Genomic DNA, 20,675 nt, shown 5'->3' with positions numbered 1-20,675 from the left:
GTCCAAATTTAGCTTCAGTTTGTTTTCCCATAACCAATTATTTACATCTTAGAGACCTGCACAGGGAGCCTCTTGAGACATCCAAACCCAACATGCAAGAAAGGACAAATATATCTGAATATCATCAGCATATTAGCAGCAGATCGTTTTAAAACCACATATGATCCTTTCCTGTGGTTTCTTAGACATATCAATTAATGTGAGACCAGGTAGAATCTTGCAAGATTTCCTGGGCCATTTCTCAAAGGGCCAAGCAGAATTTTCCCAGTGTTACCTTTTGGTAGCAAAGCCATTTCAAAGAGGTGCCAGAGAAGTCAAATATTGGTGAAAATGCTAGGCTTCAGGGGAAAATTGGAAACATTTAGAGAAGGAAAGGAGAAGAAATGAAGCATGAGTGGTATATAGGTATGTGCATTATATATGTTCTAGAGTACAGGAAGTTAACAGAATGTCATTGGCCAAGTTACTGCAATCCCCTAGGTTTTAGTTATAAATTCAGAACAAGCCAAAAGCCTCTAGATGTTAATATGCGAACCATATTATCCAGGAAAAGCCAATACATGGACTCCTGGATTTTCAGTAAGCAAGCATGAGGAAACCAAAAGGTGGTTTTGGTGCAGCAGATAGCATGTATATAGTGATATCTTCACCCAGATGTTGCAATATTGTGTCCCGATGTCTGGTACAAGTATGTAAACTATGGTATTTGTGTGATGTTTAGCACTGTCCTCAAAATTAATCACTCGGGCTGTGGCTTCCTGCAAGATACCAAAAATGGAAAAAGGTTCCACAGTTCATAGGTTGCCCTTTACCACAGTTGGAACCAGACTTTGAACTCAACTGGAACTTCACAGCTTTAATGCTTTCTTTCTATACAAAGCAAATGGATCTCTGGGCAAATAATGTTGTAAGACGGTTCAAGAAAAGAAATGGGGGATTCTTGTCCTGGCAACATGGGCTAGGCAGCAGAACAGAGATAGTTTTAGGAAAGGATGGCAAGGAATAGTTATGGAGACCAAGCAAAATTAATGCTGCATTGAATCCTACAAATATGTTGGATGTAGAGCAACAACACATTACAGGAGTTGGATTGCTATATTTTTAAGATTCTTGATTGTGGCAATCTAGTGGCAAGCAAGCTACCTGCATATTATTATAGTAAAGTGGAAGTAGTTTGTTTGTAGAATTGCAGCCAGTTGCCAAGACCCAAAGAGCTGAGAAATCAACTCTCTGCCTCTAAGAAGAACTTAGGTTTCTCTTTCTTGAACCTTATTTCTCTCCTTTCCCTTTTCTCTGTCCCTGTCCATCAAGGTGAACAGCTAGAAACAGTGGTATCAGCAAAAAAGTATGTAGCATGGGGATCAGCAATGGTGAGCTTAGAGTTCCCACAATGTTTCACAGTCCTTGGTGAATACTCTTTATTTGTGTTGTAATCAGAAACCTTATTGTATCTTAATAATTACCAGACTTCTGGGGGAACAAATCACACAAGGAGTTCCTTTGAATTGTTTCTTCTGCAGTTTATTGTTGAAAAGCAAACAGTTTTTCAGTTTATTTTTTTTTATTTAAGTTTTTTAAAAATTTAAACTGAAAAGTGTTATCTTTCCAGCATAAGTTGAAAAGTAATATTTGATACCCAAAATTTTCCTCTATTATTTCTTGATGGCTTGATGGACAACCAAAAAGTACAGTAATCCTTAACCAATTTCTGAAGGCTTGATGGACAACCAAAAGTACAGTAAACCTTGAACCAGTCAACTAAGGTATCTCTGGAACTTAAACTGTGTTTAATTTTGTGTTTTCTAAACTTGTAAACCCTTTCACTTTTGTTTTATATGGGCTTATATTCAAAGTCCTTCTGGAATGGTATGTATTTTAAAGATCTACATCATTGTTTCTTAAAGTGTGGTCCTAGGACACTTGGGGGTCCCCCAAGACCCTTTCAGAGGTCTGCAAAATCAAAATTATTTGCCAGCCTATGTTGAAAAGTAATACAATATTAAAATCCCATTGAACAATCATGAGAAGTGGTAGGGGCAGTAAATGCATCTATTTTAATTTTTAATATGGTAAATATCAATAAATATAACCCATAGAAACAAAAGCTATCTTGGGATCCTCCATAACATTTAAAAGTGGGAAGGGGTCCTGAGAGAAAAAAGTTTAAGAAACCCTGATGTACGTCATTAAATAAATAACAAGAAACAGTGGACTTGGGGTATTTTTGCCAAGTGTGTCCTCAGATTTGTTAGTTAGATTATTGTTTATTGAGTCATTGGTATTATATAAGTTCAGTGGTGACTGTAGGGGCTCCCAGAATTATGTTTAAAATATGTATAACTAAGATTATTAAGAAACTAGATGTCCAGGATCCCATTCTGAGCTCACAGAAGTACAAAATGCTGATTCTACCCAGAAGTTCTGAGAGTGTGAGTTGCAAATAGACAGTCCTCCATATTGAATGCTAATTCTGTATTTTCTCTCCCTGTCATCCTACCCCACTCTCCATACTTTTCCTTTGTCTGTGTCTTACTGCAGAAACAAGTGTTGAAGGAAATCTATCCAAGGAATTTCCAAACTCTTCTGTGATGCAGCCTTCATCTCTGATAACACAGGTAAAGAGCAAAAAATTCAGGGTGGACTTACTTTCCTACCACTAATTCGTCATACACATCAAAACATATTTGTGCAGCACATGAGAGTAAAGGTAGTCCTCGGGTTATGACAGCAATTAGGAATGGAACTTCCATCACTAAGCAGTGTGGTTGTAAAGCACAATGTCACGTGACTGGATCACTTAGTGATGGCAGCTCCAGTTGCCATCGTAACCCCAAGACTGCACAGGTTGTTAAGTGGGAAGAGGTGGGAGTCCCAGGCAAGGAGCATGGGGAGGGGTGCGCGGATGCTGCAGCGGGAGGGGGTGCCATGGGCAGGCACTACAGAGCGTGGGCAGACTGGTGGGGGCTGCGGATGGGCTGGTGGGGGCCGCAGGTGGGCATTTCTAATCACGGGTGGGCTGGTGGGGGCCACAGGCAGGTGCTACAGAGTGGGTGCTATGGAGTACGAGATCCCTGTGATCTTGTACTTGTTAGCGGAGCTACTCAAGAGAAAAGGCAATGGGAGCAACTTATGGGAGTTACGTGCGACCTTTCCTGCCATCTTCCCCATTGACTTTGTTTGTGGGAAGCTAGTAGGGAAGGTCGCAAATGGCAATCACATGACTATGGCTTGCTGTGTCACTGTAATTGCGACCCAGGCACCCAAGCAGCCAAATCATGATCATGTGACCATGGAGATGCTGTGACGGCTGCAACTTTGCGGACTGGTCATAACTCTCCCTCCTTCAGCCCCTTTTCAATTTTGAATGCTGAACAAGTGGTCGTAACTCAAGGATTTCCTGTACTACTTTGTGCAATATTTTAGGTAATAATTGTGCTAATGTAGGAAATGATACATAATACTTAATGACAATATATTAGGAACAATAAATCAATGAAAGAGAATATATGTAGCTCAGGGTTGAACTGTGGAGCCCTTGGTGTTCTCTGAGCTTGGTTGTTTGCTTGCAGATATTTCATTACCCGACTAGGTAACATCGGTGCTAGTGAGTGTGGGTTTTGCTCCCTGCTTATACACAGTAGCTTGCCCTGACAGTGTTGGTGGGGGTGTGGTTTTTCCCTTGGTAGTTCCTTGATTAGGATATTATTTTCTGCTAAATTGTTTGTCTGGTGTTAATCCCTACTTATCTGGGTTTTGGTTGCTGGAGAGGTTGTGTTCTGATCTTTTTGTTTCCTTCTTAGCTTTTTTATTGTCTCTTGAATGGTATGTAAATGTAGTTTATCTCTGTGTGTCTATTGATGGCTGATTTATCTAAATGCCAAGCTTCCAGGAATTCCTTTGCATTTTTGCGTTTAGCTTGGTCTAGTATGCTCACAGTTTTCCAGTTGAAACTCTGATTGAGTCCATGTGTTGTGAGATTAAGGAGTTTTCATTGTATCTTCTGACTGCTAGTTGGTGTTCATGGATGTGCTCTGCTAGTCTTCTGTCTGTCTGTCCTACATAGTGGCTGCTACAGTATCTGTAGTATGTTGTAGATGACTCCTGTTTTTTCTTCTTGGGCTACTGGGTCTTTTGGTTTACTTAAGATGTTTTGGAGGGTTTAAGTTGGTTTGTGTGCTACGGAGATGCCATGTGGTGGTAATAGTCTGTTGGTAGTTTCTGAGACGTCTCTGATGTATGGCAGTGTTATCCTTTTCATACCTTGTGCTGTGTGGGTTAAGTGGTCAGGCACTTTTTGATAAAGTTGTGTGGGTATCCATTTTGTTGGAAGATGTATAGGCGGTCTGTTTCCTTTTCTGGTGTTCTGGGTTGCTGCAGTGCGTTTGTACTTGTCTGAATAATGTCCTTACACAGCTCCTCTTGTGGGAGGTTGGGTTGTTACTTTGGTAATGGAGCACTTGGTAAGTGTGGGTTGTTTTTCAATAGACTTGGGTTTCTAATTTGCCATTGTTTCTTCTGCTGATGAGGATATCCAGGAAAGGTAGCGTGTTGTTGTTTTCTTCTTCCCTTGTGAATTTTATCCCTTTGAAGATGTTGATTGTTTCATGTGTCTTCTCTAGTTGTTCCTTTTTTATTATGACAAAGCTGTTGTCTACATACTGGATCTATACTTTTGGTTGCATGTGTGAGAGTGCTATAGGTTCTAGACACTGCATTTCAGTCTCTGCTATGAGTCCTGAGAGTGGTGATCCCATGGGTATTCCTCTGATTTGTTGGTATGCTTGTCCATCAGACTGAAAGTAGATACTGAGGCAGAGGTTGATGAGGCATGATTCTGGGTATTTCGATCTTAGTGTATTTGGCTAAGTCAAGTGTGTTGTGTAACACTGCTGCCATGGATTCTTTTACTAGTTCTGGATCTATGGACATAAAGAATGTTGTGACATCGAATGAAACCATAATTTCATCTTCTTCTGTTTTTAGGTCTTTGATTTTCTGGAGGCACTGTAGTGGGGAGTTGATAGAATATTCACTCCCCTCTGTGAGATGTCCAAGCTTTTTTATAAGTTCTTTGGCTTGTTGTATGTTGAGATCCCTGGTAACAGTACAACTGGTTGAAGACGTATGTTAGGTTTGTGTATTTTTGGGCGTCCATAGAAGTGTGTGAGGATGGGTTCACTGCTTTTCATCCACCACTGTTCTTCTTTTGTGATTTGACCTTTCTTGGTTAGGTTGTTGAGGGTTCTCTTGATCGGGTTGTCTAGTTTCTGTATTGGGTTGGTGTTTACTGGGATGTAGGTTTCTTTGTCCTCCAGTAATTCTTTGGCTTTTTGTATGTATTGTATTCTGTCCATAATAACCATGGTTCAGCCTTTGTCTGCTGGGAGGATGGTGATGGCTTGGTCCTTCTTTAGCTTTTTGAGGGCTGCTCTGTCCTCTGCTTTGAGTTGGTTCTGCTTCTGCGTTCTTCTGGTCTGTGATATGATTGTCTGCTTTATGTTTTCTTGGGTCCCTGTGGTAAGCCCTGTGGGGTGTCCCCTCTGTTTGCATCTCATCCAGGGCCCCTGTTCATGTCCTGTCCAGGGCCTATGTTCGCGTGCCAGCCATGGCCTCCATTCATGCCCCACCCAGGGTCTTCTTTCTCAAAAGAAGCCCAGCATGTGAAAGAAGGCCCCGGCTGTGCAGGCACGAAAGAACGGGCCATGGACAGGGTGTGAATGGAGGCCCTGGGTGGGGTGCAAGAAAAGCCCTGGCTTCACCAGCATGAAAGAAGGCAGCGTGAAAGAAGGCCCCAGCTGGATAGTAGTGGTGCATGGTGCAGTGGACGCAGGGGCAGGGGGCAGGGCTGGGCAGTGTGGGCAGCTGGCGGAAGTGGGTAGGCAGGTGGCCAAAAGGCGATGGTAAATGCAAGTGGGCCTGAGTGGGCCCGAATTGTTCACATGACTGTGGAGGTGCTGCAATGGCCAGAACTTCGAGGACTGGTTGTAAGTCCCTTCATTCAGCATCATTGTAACTTTGAATGGTCACTGAATGAATGGACGTTAAACGAGGACTACCTGTACTATGTTCCTCTTTTTTTCGGGGTTTGTTACTTAGGATGAAATCAGTTTTCCTCACTACTATTTATTAGAATAGGTTAATTAAAAAAAAAAAACACATTCAGAACTTGATCAAATTTTGTGAGAAAGAAGATATATGACAACTGTATGTTACTTCCTTCTGTTTTCCTCTTTACCATGTTTTCAGCATTATCTGTGACAAAGCTGCACATGTGACACTTCAGTTTTTGTTCACAGTTTAGCACAGATTTCTCTGCCCTTTTGAAATATCCTACTGCATGGACATTTTGAATGTATGCATTTTCTGAAAGACATGCCATTCCAGATCTATAGTACAGTATATACTGTATGAGAATAGAATTAGAATTAGAGTTAGAGTTAAAATTAGAATTAGAATAGAATGCCAGTTTGATGTAGTAGTTACAGTTGTTGAGGGGAAAATAGGAGGCTAGAGTATTAGATAAATTTGCTACCTTGAATTGACCAAAATATATAAAGACAGGATAAAAATATCATCATCATCATCATCATCATCATCATCATCATCATCATCATCATCACCATCCCCCTGTCAAGGCTTAAGTTGTTAAATTTCTTCTAAGAAATTCTTGTACATTGTCAAATTATTTTTTACATATCCTGTACTGTACCTAGGAAATTTCCACTAATGTCTGCTTTACATGAGGGTTCAGCAGAGAATAAGGATTCAACTTTTGTTGTAAAAGTGAAAGGGGATATATAATTCATCCATGGTGATGTTCTTATTGTGTTTGATTGCTCTTATTACTTTGTCTACTGGAATATATTAGTTGAGGTGTTGGTCCTAAAAGCACAGCTCTGACTCTTGTTGCAAAGAGACAGACAGGCTTTTTAGGCTAATACAGATCTTGGAAAAAATAAGTAATCAATCAGTTGTTCTCAATTTTTTCCACACTGCTCTTCAACAAATCATTTCCTTTTTTAAAAAAATAATGTAGATCCAATTCCAGTTTACCAAAATAGCCAGATTTCTTTCACTGCCTTCAAACATAGCATCTTGTTTGTGACTTTTGCCCATCACTCACTAGGGATCAAGGTAAAACATTTTAATGAAATTATAATGGAATATTTTATATTCAGATTTAATTTTAATTAAATTTAATTAAAATAATTTTAATTGTATTTTAAAGAAAAGAGAATTTTAGTATTTATAGATTTTGAAAACTAGATTTGATTATTTTTTAAAAAAATCATTTTAAAAATTCTCATTCACTCATCACTCTGAAGATGCATCCTGCTACACAACACTGAAACAATATCATTTATTTCTAGAAAGAGTTCTTCCTCCACAACATTCTCTTCGATATTGACCGACTGATTCATATTTACAGTACAGTTCATCCCAATATACAGTACTTGTCAGTGTAGCGAACAGCTCCTTATAGCAGTGCATTTGAAAACATCTTTATGTACTTAGATCATTTGTTACCATTCTATAGGTTAGACCATTAAAAAAAACTGTTGTTTTCTCACTGAGGTGTTAAGGTTGTTTTAATTTTTTTCTGGACATTTTCATATGAAACATTGAATTATTTTTTTCCTGTTAGTCTGTGACGAAGTCAATCTGATTTGTATTTTACATATTTGAATTAGTAGTTTTAACATCCTTATACATAATGCTAGTGTTATACAAATATCAGCTACTTGTTATTTGTAATCTTTATCCTAGATCTCTGGAAGAATATTTATAATAAAATTGCTGTTCTCATAATACATCATACATAGTTTGGCTGCTATCTTAATATGACAATCAGCATTGCCTTGCAGAAATACATGACATTTGTTTTTTATTTGTCCATTTAAACTAAGCAGTACATTCTTGAGGAAAAAAAGTATACTTAAAATGAATATATCATTAATACTGATATCAGTATAAGCAGTTTTTAACTCCCCATGGTTCTTGCTGTTAGAAGCAAACCTTCCTGTTTTTATCCTGAAAAACAACAAATTTGATACAAACTGAGAGTTGGCATCTTGTAACCTGTAGATTGTATGTGATCCTAAGTCATATTTTTGCAGCCCCCTCAGCCCTCAAACATGAGCTACCAAATTTTGGCAGCCAACAACTGTTATATAGTGGTTAAGATTGTAGACTTGGATAGAAGAGAACCAGGTTTGAGAATTGAAGCTTATTGGGTGATTTTGGGCTAGTCACTTTCTTTTGATTCAAACTACTCACAGGATAGCACTGTGACACTAGCATAAGGAAAGACCTTCATGTATGCTACCTTGAGCACACAGAGGAAATGAGTGTTAAAAATGTAATAAATAAAGAACAATTAATAAACAAGTAGTAAAAGAATCAGAGCTTGAACACCACTCTTTTACAGGTCCTTTTAGAATAAATGTATCATTCAATTAACTATCATGTAGACTTTTTCTGACCTACAGCATATTTTTCCAAATAGTGTGCTTGCAAAGACCACTAGCTATTTTTAAAACAGAGATTAAATCAAATACCTGTTGGAACAAATGGAAGTGGAAAATTAAGTATGCTGTTTGTTTCCTCTGTAGGTATGCAATTTTGTAGTTGTTATACCATAACACCTAAGGCAGAAAAAAGCACATTCCTTACTATCTTGAGGAAACTTAATGCTCTGTTTCTACCACTCCATAGGTAGCTATGAGCATTCATCACACTGTAGATAAATATAATATTTTGCCACTCCTTTTCACATTCTGTATATCTTTTCTGCTTTTCCTTCACTGCCTAGATTCCAGAACTCACAATCACTACTAATTCACCAGAAAAGAAGGAGCCTTCTAAAGATCATCTTGTAGATTTTACTGATTCCCCACAGGGACATGCTACCAAGGTCCACACTACATCTCATGAGGAGCTGAAATTGCCATGGGGTTTGGTGCTAGGTACTGAAACCCATCCCTTGGGACAGTGGGATGCGCCTGAATTCAGCAAGTGTGACCTCACCACAGAGGGCTCTTTCATGGAAGAATGCATGGAGGAACAGTTGAGAAGATACCAAGAGCTGCCCTATCGCTTGGAGGAAGATGCCATAGATCGAGAACTGGAACAGCTTTACCTGTCCCATTTGAGCCGGCTTCGAGCAGAGGAACTTGGAGGAAGAGGAGAGTGGTCTGAGGAGAACTCAGGCAACAACACCAGCCCTGTGCCATCTCTCATTGCATTGCGGCAGAGTGTCTTGACTGATCGTGACCTGATAGTCAACTGGACAGGCCCAGAGAGAGCACTCAACAGTTCCCTGGCAAAGGAGATCACACTGTACTATGCTAAGCAACGGGGCGATGACTCCAGAGATAGTGAGGAGGAGGGAGTTGTGGCAGGATATGCAACACAGGGACCACCTGAGTTGGTGGGACCAGGCCGTGATAGCCCACCAGTATTATTAGAAGGCTGCTTTCTAAATCATCTGGAAGAGGGAAATGTCCAACAGAGTCCAGTGAAGGACTCTGACTCCTTTGCCAGCTTGAGAGTGGTGGCACCCAACACCTTGAGGCCAGTCATTCCGGAGGCTATGGTGATGCCCCTTGTAGTTCCAGCCCGGACACTAGTGCCCCTACCAAAGCGGCCCACAGACCTGCCATCCAGCCCTCTTGATGCTCATGGACAAGGCAAGTGCCAGGGCTTCTTGATAGGGCATGGCAGCCTCTGGCTGGGTGAGGGCCTTCATGTCCACAAGCCCCCTGAAACCAGTCCCGTTTCTCATAATGAACTTGAAAAGATCTTGACACGCTCCCTGCGGTTCCTCAGCCTCTTTGTCTTCCTTCCCGTGGTTTTCAACAGCTGCATGCCTTTGGTGGCCGTTACACTTTACCTCCTTTTGGATTGGTTCTCATAATTGGTACGCCTCTCAGAAATGTCAAAAAGCCCATGAGAAGATCTGTAACTTGGCTGTATCCCTGTTTCACCTGATCAACTAAATTTTCAAGGTGGGAGGGGTGCAGTGTCAGATCTTTTAAGAGTTAATGGCACATCCACTCAAAATTTCCCAAGGTTCAGAACAATTTATTTTTATTAAATCATCTGGTATAAGAGATGAATTGCTTGGACAAAAAAAAAATGAGCTATATGTGAAAATTACCATGAATTAGATCTGAGATAGCATTTGCAAGGTCCCAGAGGGTGCAAAGGGCTCAAAGCCCCAATAGCACTCCCACTCTCCCTTTGCCTAGAATATTCAAGAACGCTAGAAGCAACAGTATTGTCCATCCTGACATTTGCAAATGAAGAGAGGCAACTAAGGGTGCCTTGTCTGAATGGCCTCAAATTCAAACCTGGAATAATAGTTTCCCTTTTCCGCCTTTAAAAACAAAATTCCTTGTTAGGATTTAGTAGACTTCATCTCTGTTTTTTCGGCCTTCTTCTTTCAGGTATTTGGCCTTCACAGGCTGAAATCCAGTTAGCATACTTATCTAGAAGTAAGTAAGTCATTAATTTATTTTCAGTTTGGGACTGAGGCAAGCATTTCCTAAAAGGACCATGTTCTTTGATATTTTTACAGACACACTCTTTTAGCAGGCTTTGACTGTAACTTGTTTTGTGACAAAGCAAAACATAAATATTAAGGGATAATTTCAGACTGTTTGAAAACCTTAAATATTCACATTTTTAGGGAAAAAAGTCAAAATGGCCCATGTAAAAATTCTTAAGATGGAATGTTTTATTTAAGTACTGTATGCCCATTCTCTATATAATATTAGTGCAAAGTTTGGTAACAAGATTCCTGGTTAGTCTGAGGAGCCTCTGGTTTTATGGTGTTAAAAAGTCCCAACCTGTTCTGTGTAAGAGATTTGGAGAAACCAACTAGCTAACTCAGTTTCTATCTTGCTTTTCTCATGGGCAAGTACAAATAATTACTATTAAATGAATTCTGCATTAACAACAACCAAAAATCCCATAGCGTTAAAAATGACCCCACTCTTAATGCTAATCTGCTATGAAAGTTCCTTTGGCTCTTTGGAAAAAAAATGCAGGCTTAGAGCTTAATAGACTGCTCAATGTCATAGCAGTCTATCAAAGTGAAAAAGACTTATTAATATATGACCCTAATCCCCATTTATTTTTACAAGGCTGGGAAATTGTAAATATGTTTTGAAAATTTCATGAAGCACTTTCTTTCAGAATGTTCTCCTGTGCCAGTCTCAGTGAATTTAACAAGAACAGTCCAAAGGCAAAATAGCACTTTTGTTCAGCACCTGATAATTTCAGTAGGATTTGTGCAAGTGAATATCCTGCTGGATCGTGCTCCACGTATCTGTAATTTCCCATTATATGAATGAAACAGGGAGACAAAAAGAAGTTTTCCATTCCAAAGAAGATGGCAACATTTTCAGTTTTCTATCCATACAGCTTCTGCAAAATACAATCACAACCATTCCAGATGGCCTCAACAATTGCACAGCCAACTTCCATTCATGCCCCTATCCTGAGCCACACCCAGCTTCTTAGGAAGAAACTTTGGACTGCTGACTGTCTGGGCTTCTAGGACCCCTTTTCACTCCTGGATCCTACACTTCTCTGCCACTAGCAGGGTCCAACACAAAGGACTACAGGAAAGCTCCCTAAAACAGATGGCCCCGTATTTATTTTTGTACCTGGTGGGAAGGCTGACTTTTTCTACCGTAGAATTCATCCCAAGATAGAGATTTTATTTATTAACAACTAGCAGTACAAACCCAGGCTGGTGGGTTTGCAGAAGATTAAAATAATTTATATACATGTTTGGTGTCTGCAGCAAAGCATTAGATTGGAAACATCCTGTCTTCACGTGCAATAGGTTGAAATGGCATTGAACTTGCTGTAAGAAGGCAGCCCACCCGCTTTCATGCTGCTAAACGTGTTTCATTAACTTCCTCTTGAATGTTGTACTGTCAGCAGCTGCTGTGATATAGCTTGTGAGGCCTTGTGGAGGAAGTGGAGATATTTATATGGGTTCTGAAGCCACTTCTGTCTGCTGATCCAGACTTGGCCCTGCTTTCCCCATCCATAAAGCTCTTATCTAAGGAACATAGGGAGGTTTGGAAGGTGGAATACTGTTTGTGCTTCATGAAGAGAGATCAGAGTGTCCTAACTTCAGTCATCATAAGAAAAATCTGTATTTTCCAGATAAAAGCTGAGATCAGAATGTAATTAGCAGTCACGGCTATGTGTGTCTGTGTGTGTGTGTGTGTGTGTGAGAGAGAGAGAGAGAGTATGCACACATACTTTTCTTAATTATCCCATGCTTAAATTTTTTGTTGTCCTACCACTGTTCCTTCTGCCTTACTCAAACTGTCAGATCCCTCATCAGACAAATATGTCTGACAATACATGTTCCACACCACAAAAGTCCTGAAAATTATTTGGTACCTCCACTTGGCAACAGAGCAAGCATTGATTATACTCCACACATCTGTAGAAACACTGGTCAAAGCCAAAGTCTTCATAAGTCAAGTGAACTGGCTGCCTCTGATGGCAGATTTTTGAATGACATTAAGGACTACACAGTGGGATATAAACATACATTATGGAGTACTATCCTTCAGAGAGTTCTTCTGCACAACTTGTACTGAAATGCATAAGAGCTACATAAAACATGCCTGTGCTTTTGCACAGCTCCTGGTCATATAAGTTAACATGTGCAGGAGAATTTATCTGAGGAATGTGCTTCATGTTAATTAATAAGAGGTTTCTGTGGATTTGGGGGTATTCAATTTCAAAGTATTTTGGATTAGCTCTGGTAAAACCAGGCTTGCTTTAGTGCTTTTACTTTATATTGTTTTTGTTAACTTTCAGCATCCAGCTGGCCATTTTAGAGTACAAGTTGTTTCAAGGTTCTCTACCAAAAACATCTGCACGTAGGAAGCTAGCATGTGTAGAAGAAAGTTATGTTAAATCTCTTCTTCCTTACATGCCAATTATGTGCACTTTATTTTTAAAAGAAGAGTGTTCAGTAATTTGAGCCCCCACCTTCAGTTCAGTGTTGTGTACTCTAAACATAGTTTATCAGTAAGAGCTAGGTTTCAGGTTGTTATCAAAAAAATCATCTCTATAACCACTGTTGTGTATCTGCATTAATGTATAAAACTTTGCTCCCACTGGATCCTGTATACTAACTCCTCACCAATATTATTATAGAAAAATCAGTGGTTTCTCTTCTCTGAACAGCAATAATCATATGTAATTCAGAGAAGGTAAGAAGTTTTGGATAATCTTTATAATGAATGTTAAAACTAAATAGATGTAAGGGTACACAAATATAATGTGTGTACCAGGTTAGCATGTGTAATAATTACAGCCACTCTTTGTAATATATGAACAAGTTATACATTTTTTCTGGGTTATGAAAAATATAAGCCAGAAACAACTAAGGAGCCAAGTTCAGTTTATTGAGAGATATAATTCCTTCCATTTGTGCACAGGGCCTCATTATGTTTCCAGTTTTATACTTGCAAAAATCCAGGTAATTTTCAGAACAATACTCTTATTAGTCTACTACAGCAAGAACAACAGTGAGTCCTATAGCATCCTGAAGACTTAAATTTAATATAGCATAGATTTTTGTGGGTAATAGTCCATGTTATCAGATGTACGGAATATAGAGAGGAATACTATATGTGCACAGCCGTTTGGAGGAGTAGGTTGATGGAGACGGTAGAAGGAAAGGTCAGAAACATTGAAAATTACCTCTAGATAGTGGCCAATAATACAAAAATTCTAAGTAATTTAACAAGAGATCAAGGTTTTTTATTACGCTGCATGTGTTAATCAGCTCATCAGTGTAAGAATACCTGTCACATTCAATAGTTTTGTTACTAGTCAAAGAGTTTTTATTTATTTACTTTATTTATTTATTTATTCATTTATTTATTTATTTGCAAAGTTAAACTAGCTGAAGATACTTATTCAAGGTAACCTATATTTCTTAGACTTTGGGATAATTTAGAATTGGTCAGATAGGTGGTTGCTACACCCCAACAGTCTGATCTATTAGGGATGAGAGGGTGATTTATATGGTCCTTTTCGTGGCTAGCTTTTTAGGCTGTGCTGACCTCTTCCTGTAGTATAGCAGCTGGTTATGTCCAGTAGTCTTATCTTGATGCAAATTGACTTATGCATGCAGAATGCATTGTGGAGAGCTTCACTTTGGCCACTGGTATTTGTGGCTTTGTCCATAAGATACTTCTTTTCTGTGAACAGACTGAATCCATGCAGTGGGGGGTGGGGTGGGGGGGAACAGCTGTGCAGGTCGAATTAGGATCAAGCTCTGGATTTATGAATGAGAAATCATGCTTGTTCAGCCCTTGAAACTTACCTTGCAGGAGAACACTAAAGAGGAGAATTAGCAGTGGTATATTACAACTACACATTTGTCAGTGATTTTAAAGCAACAACTCTGCATTCTTTCTTCAATTTTGCAATGACCCCATGGTGTGGAATTAGATTACAATCCCAGAAGCCTTATTTGCTTTGAGCAGCCTTTCCCCAAGATAGAGCCCTTCAGACGTCTTGGACTACATCTCCTAGATTGAGGCTGCCTTTGATCATGTTCCTCAGCCAGATCTTTTGCTGTGGAAAGAGATCTGTGCATGGCAGACTATAGGGAGCATGGTAGGGAGTCTGTTATGTACCTGCTACTGTAGAGCAAGGGATTGGATGGAACATGTGTGTGTGTGTGTGTTTATATGTGTATGTGTGTACATCCTTTTGAGCTGTGCCTGCTTCAGAAGCACTAATAAACATCCTGACTATAGCACTTGTGTCCTTGGGAATTTTTTGGAAACTGCAACAAATGGTATGGGTAACTGCTAGCTGCAGCCAGCTGTCCTCCTGTGACTATTTGCAAGCCTCGTCCCAAGTAGTTGCCTCCATATTCCCCTCTTCCTTCCCTTGATTCAGTAAATGACCCAAGGAAATGAATTCAAGAGGCTGTTCTTCTCCAATAGATGATTTGCACTGAAATCTAAATTATTTTAACTGTCATTACTTTACCAGCAAAAAGGTTCCTGAAAGTTGGTATTCTGCAGTACTTTTCTCTTGAGGACTACCTCTGCCCCAAGCTTCTTCACAAGACCTCTGGTAGGAGGAAATATCTAGCCAAGCAATTTTGACAGTCTGCCTCAAGCAAGGGCAGGGAACTTGGGGCCTTCTAGACGTTGCTGAATTTGGTTAACATGGCCAGTAATAAGGGATGCTGGGATTCAGTGACACTTGGAACTCATGAATTTCATGAGAAAATAAAGTAATTGGTAATATAGTACAATTCAATATGCCTGAAAATACCTGGTTGCTGATTTAAACTGTGTCTCTTGCAAAAAGCATTGAAGTTGGCTAAGAAAGAAGAGCTTTAGTAAGGTCTGAGAACTTGACAGTCTGTTCAGTAAAGGTGTCTGTCACAAGATATGGACATTAATACCCAAGGTTCAACATTTGAGTGTGAGAAGTCAACTCAAAATAGCAAAAGAACAAGAATGAAAAGCATGTGTAGAATGCTTTTCTTACACTGTGTTTGGAGAAATTAGGCTTTGTGTGTTGACATCTCTCTTCACTCTCTTTGGGATGCCCCATCTATGCAAGTAGAAACAAAACATCAGAGCAAGTAAATTTATTCTTAATGTGTTTAAATAAATCACCAATGAAGGCTGGGAATTTTCCTGCTAGTACAGGAAGCATAAGACTATTCTAGGGCTGCAAAATATTCAGGTTAATAAGTGTGCAAGACATTGAATTTATTTTGCAGAGGACCACTGTTCTGGTTAGTTTGCAATCAACATCTTTTATTTTACAAAAGGACATTAGCTGCATGCATCCACTTAGGTCAGACCTTGCTCATGACTGATCTACCTGTTTCTCCTTTCGTACCTTGCCTAGCTGAAGGGGAGACAGAAGTAGTGCCTTGAAGAAATAATGAATTGGATGATAGCCAATCCAGATGAGACAAAGTAATAGTAGTCAGAGCTTAAACAAAAAGGCCTATCTAATATTGTTTTTCACAGTGGATGAGGAGATATTTTTGGAAAGCCCATAAGACAGACACATTTCCAGCAAGTAATATTCTATAACAGGGTTCCTCAACCTCAGCAACTTTAAGTTGGGTGGGGAATTCTGGGAGTTGAAGTCCACCCATCTTAAAGTTGCTGAGGTTGAGGAACCCTGTTCTATAATACACTACTTCTGAACTTGGAAATAGCAGACAGCCCATATAGTTAGCAGCTACTGATAGCCTTATCCTTAATGAATTTGTCTAATCTTTTAAAGTCATGTAAACCAGTGACTGTCATTCAGTTGCATTGCATTTGGGGCGTGGCATTCTGGGAAACCTGGAACTGCTGCCTGAAGCCAAAGAGACTTGAGCAGTCTATCGAGAAGAGAGCCACTGTCACTAGCTGAAGGGCATGGTGGGGAGAGAGCAGGATCAGTACAGAGAACTGGCCAGAAGAATACTGTTGGGTCCTAGTGGCCCATATTAAGGTGTATAATCTAAAGAATCAGCCTCAAAATGCTGACTGCTGAGGCTAGCACTGTTAAGCTACCTGGAGAATGGGACAGTACCATTCAATATTCTCATGGGTGGAATGGCATTTCCCCAAAAGGAACAGGGTCACAGCTTGGAAATGTTTCTGTGTCCAGCTTTGCTACTGGAAACAAAAGAGTGAAAATGATGTACTAGCTATAATTTAGCCTGAACAAAGATAGCTGTCCATGCACTGATAAATCCACTTGATTACAGCATATGAACTGGAATGAGACCAAAGTATGGATGCTAGACTTTGGGTTGGGACCAGCTGGTGGTATGATGCACAAATATCTTCCCTGGTTATCAGTGCATTATTGAGCATGACTCAGAGTGTTGATGTGTACATCCGCCTCAGTCTCTGCAGCAGAATGCTCATTGGAACCCTCCTCCAGATCACCTGGACTTCCCAATTCTAGAGACTTCGTTGACACACTATTTCACTCCATTTGGTGCTGGCCAGACCCCATCTGGCATACTGTGCCTAGCTGGGGCACCATACCTCAAGAAGGTTTGGAACACTTCAGAGAATGTGGAACAAAGGTCGTCATAAGATTGGAAACTAAATCCAAAGGGAAAGGGAATTGCACAGGCTTAGCCCTGGAAAGAAAAAATGAAAAATTACTATCCAGAAAGCGACAATCTGTTCTCTGACTTCCCAGATCGGAGCCCATGGAATAATGGCATAAATTATGAGAAGGTAGATTTGGATTGATACAAAAAAATGTAATAATAAAAGATGTTTGACAGTAGACCCCATTTATTTTCTAGGAAGGTGGTGGATTCCCCCTTGCAGCCACTTGTCAAGAATTATTTAATATGGATTTCTGCACCAAACAGAGGATGGAACTAAATGGTCTTAAATAAAATTTAATAAAGCTGACAGTTTTATCAGTAATGTTGCAGCATTGGACTTTTTGTCTTACATATTGTTGGCTTCCCTAAGAATATTTTTACAGTGAATGGTATATATATTTATAAAATAACAGGGAGAAAAGAGAGCTTTGGATGAGCAGCATTTACAACAAGGCTTTTTTAGGTGGGGCTGAAGCCCTCCTGCTCATCCCTCCCTCCCTTATCAAAATGGCTTTCTAATCGTTGACCACAGCCTTACAGACACTCCATGGAAAGATTCATGAAAGTTTTAAAATGTGCTTTGTGGTACGTGTCCTTTGTGGCCCCAATGTAATGCAACAGTCTGTGTTGTTGTGCACTTGTGAGCATGAGACAGGGAGGGGCTGTTTAAGATTTAATTTGCAGAAGTTTCCCTTCCTATGGTTGACTTGGCAACCAAGTGTTTGAAATTGCATTGGAAAGAAGGATGGTGGGATATAGTATTAAAAAGCGGGGGGGGGGGAGCGAAGAAGGGAATTGAACTAAACAAGGTGCATGTCTTTTACATCTCTATGTGTTTCCTTCTTGACTCTATAAAACTAAGGAATGTTGACCCGTCCGACCCTCAGACCTACTTCAGACCTTTTGCTGGAAGTCTGGAAATAGAGCCCGGTAATCTCGCCTTGAGTCCTCTCCTTGCTGGTGAATGACCTACGAAGCTGACTTTCTGGACCTGAGGCTGGCTACTGTCAAGAATTTCCCAGAGTCCCCCAACCCCCGGAGGCACTTGGTGCCTTCCACCAGCTGGTCCTGGTCTTGCAAGTGAAAAAGGGTGCTCCCTCCTGGCCAAATCCCTCCCTCCCCAGCTGGGGCCGAAGCTGTCCGGAAATTCCCGAGGCTTCCCTCTCTCGCACCTTCTCACACTCTCACTCACACACGTACAGGCGCGCGCGCGCGCGCGCGTCCTCACAGACACACGGCGCGCGCTTGCGCGCACGCTTATCTCTGTCCATTGTCCTCCCTGTTAGCTTCCACAGCCATTTCATCCAACGCCGCTTCCTGCAACACGCTGTCCTTCCCTCTCTTCCATGGCATCTGTCTCGCGGACCTGAACCTGCATCACTACCAACACCTTCTCCCAATGGAGCTTGGAGATGCTGAGGCCTAAAGTCCTCTCCCCCTCCCATCCTAAAGAATCTTCCGGTAGACGGGACCAAGATGGCTTGACTTCCACTTCGACAGGAGCAGTTGGATTTGGGGTCCTTCCTGGTGGAATCCCACTGAAAAAAATGAACTGAGCCACAGCCAGTCCTTAAGATCTGTGAGATTTGAGGACAGACTCAACTGGGATGTAGTGTGATCTGATGCCTTGGTTACCCTGATGAAACTAATCCCTGGAAGAATTGGTGAGCGCCTGTTTTTTGCTATAGGAATGGATCAGTCTGGAGATTTTTTGCTTAAAGGGAGGGGGTTCCTGCTGGTTGGATTCTAGTGGAAATGGACTGATCTGAGGTGGGACCTGGTAGAAGGAAAACCTAGTAGACTGGATTTTGCTGCTGTCTAATTGGGGAGTCAGACTAGACCAGCTTGAATTTCACGGAAAAAAACGATGGAGTAACCTTGGTCCAGACATGGCAAATGGGGCTCTGTTCTTCTGGATGCATCCTTTAAGCTGGCGGCAGACTCTGCTCTCCATCCCCACCAACCCTCCTCCTCCTCCTCCTCCTCCTCCTCCTCCTCCTCCTCAGCAAGAGCTGATTTTGCCATTCTCCTAAGCAGTCATCATCATCGGAAGAAAAAACGGTAAAGGCTTGGGTTATTTTCCAGCTCCCTATACCTTGTCCAGGCTGACAATAGAGGGAGGGGGCAGGATCACGGCCTGCAGGAAGAGGCAAGGGGGAGGGGGTGATCCTTTGAAATGACAGCTTCCCTAGCCCCATTTCTTCCTGGGAGAAGGAAGGAGGACTGGCCCTGTCTCCAAGGCAACAGCTCTGGGGCATTCCTAGCCAGCCTCCCTTGATAGGGTGTGAACCCTGAGCTACCAGAACAGGATAGGGTGGATTGAGAGGCAGGGTCTTTGCTTTTTCTCCCCCCTCCGGTGCCATCCCCCCACCCACCCACTCACCCCCAGCCAGCCGGTTGGGACAGCATCTCTACCACTCCACTGATTATCCAGACCGGAGAAGCAGAGGTGAGCAGGCCCAATCACCAGATAAAACCGCATGCTCAAAACTGGTGATGCAGAATTGTTGTCTGTGACCATTCCTTGTGAACTCCCCTCCCGCCTTCTCTTCCTGTGTCCTCTTCCCATATCTCCATCGCTCCACAGATCCACTTAGTGCTATCTCTGTTGTCCCAGACCGACAGAGAAGCACATGCATATGCTTCCTACCCTATTCACCCTGCATCCCAGCCACCACAATAGGAAACCCCCCTCTCCTCCCACTCATCCATCTCTGTCTTCCTGCCTCCTCCCATGTATTGCTTTTCCACTTCACTCCTTTTCAGATGTCTCCATGGAGCCACCACCTGTTTCCTTTCTTCCTTTACATGGGGGCAGGGAGCTAAGGGTGGGGACAGCTTTCTTTTTTTTTTTTTAATCATTCCCATTTGCTCGTGATCAAGCTGGGTGTGGGAATCTTATTTCCCTTTTTGCAAGAACTACATCGATCCCAGTTCTCTTGCTGCTTGCTAATCCTTTGGTCTGCTCCACCCTGTTGCTCTTGAACCCACGCCCAGTCTTCACTCCATGGTGGCTTTTCCTTCATGGTGTCTATATCCATTTCTATAAAGATATGGGAACCAGGGGAGAAAGACCGAATGTATCTCATGCTGAAAGCTCATCATCCCACCCCCAAATTGTCACCTGAGAAGCAATTACCTAGGCTTGACCCTCTGTCAAACTGAGGCATTACTTTTGTAACAATTCCGTTAACACAGTATCTCTCTTTTTTTTTTTTTACCACTTGAGACTACTAATAAAAATATAACCAAACGCTTAAAGTCCAATGTGTGCAGAATGATGAAGTAGGCTGAGGGCAGGAGAATGTGGGATCCCTTTGTTCTCATCCACTAGGCCTAGCCTGTATTTAGCAAGCTGTCAACCAAATCTAAAGGATTCTTCGTTCAGTTTGATAAGCTACTCCGTCAAAAGGAGTATATCGATTTTGAGACAAGGTACTAATTCCCCCTCCCCCACCTGATGCTTTAACAGAAATTAGTAGTAAGCTGTGTGTAAAACATAAATATTTCATCTGAGAACATCTGGATC

General features: G+C 41.2%; 2 protein-coding genes across 4 annotated transcripts in view; both read left to right on the top strand.

Moving 5' to 3' along the window:
* Positions 1-14,809, top strand: part of PPP1R3F (protein phosphatase 1 regulatory subunit 3F) — a 44,883-nt gene extending 30,074 nt beyond the window's left edge. The window contains exons 3-4 of the mRNA XM_088137730.1: positions 2,539-2,615; positions 8,813-14,809. Of these exons, the coding sequence (XP_087993856.1) occupies positions 2,539-2,615; positions 8,813-9,916 (1,181 nt within the window). The 3' untranslated portion in view covers positions 9,917-14,809. The remainder of the gene's footprint in view (positions 1-2,538; positions 2,616-8,812) is intronic.
* Positions 2,550-20,675, top strand: part of GPR173 (G protein-coupled receptor 173) — a 37,756-nt gene continuing 19,630 nt past the window's right edge. The window contains exon 1 of one of the 3 annotated variants that reach the window (XM_088137734.1): positions 2,550-2,615. The gene's annotated coding sequence lies outside the window, so the exon portion shown is untranslated. Of the gene's footprint in view, positions 2,616-10,415; positions 10,497-18,034; positions 18,811-20,675 lie in introns of those variants that run through there. The other 2 variants (XM_088137731.1, XM_025165113.2) reach the window with 2 other exon arrangements.

This window comes from Python bivittatus, unplaced genomic scaffold (assembly GCF_059951505.1).
Source record: "Python bivittatus isolate LINGU-HERP-01145 unplaced genomic scaffold, Pbiv_v1 ctg000220_np1212, whole genome shotgun sequence".
NCBI classification, from domain to species: Eukaryota; Metazoa; Chordata; class Lepidosauria; order Squamata; family Pythonidae; genus Python; species Python bivittatus.
This window is presented reverse-complemented; position numbering and strand designations above follow the sequence as displayed.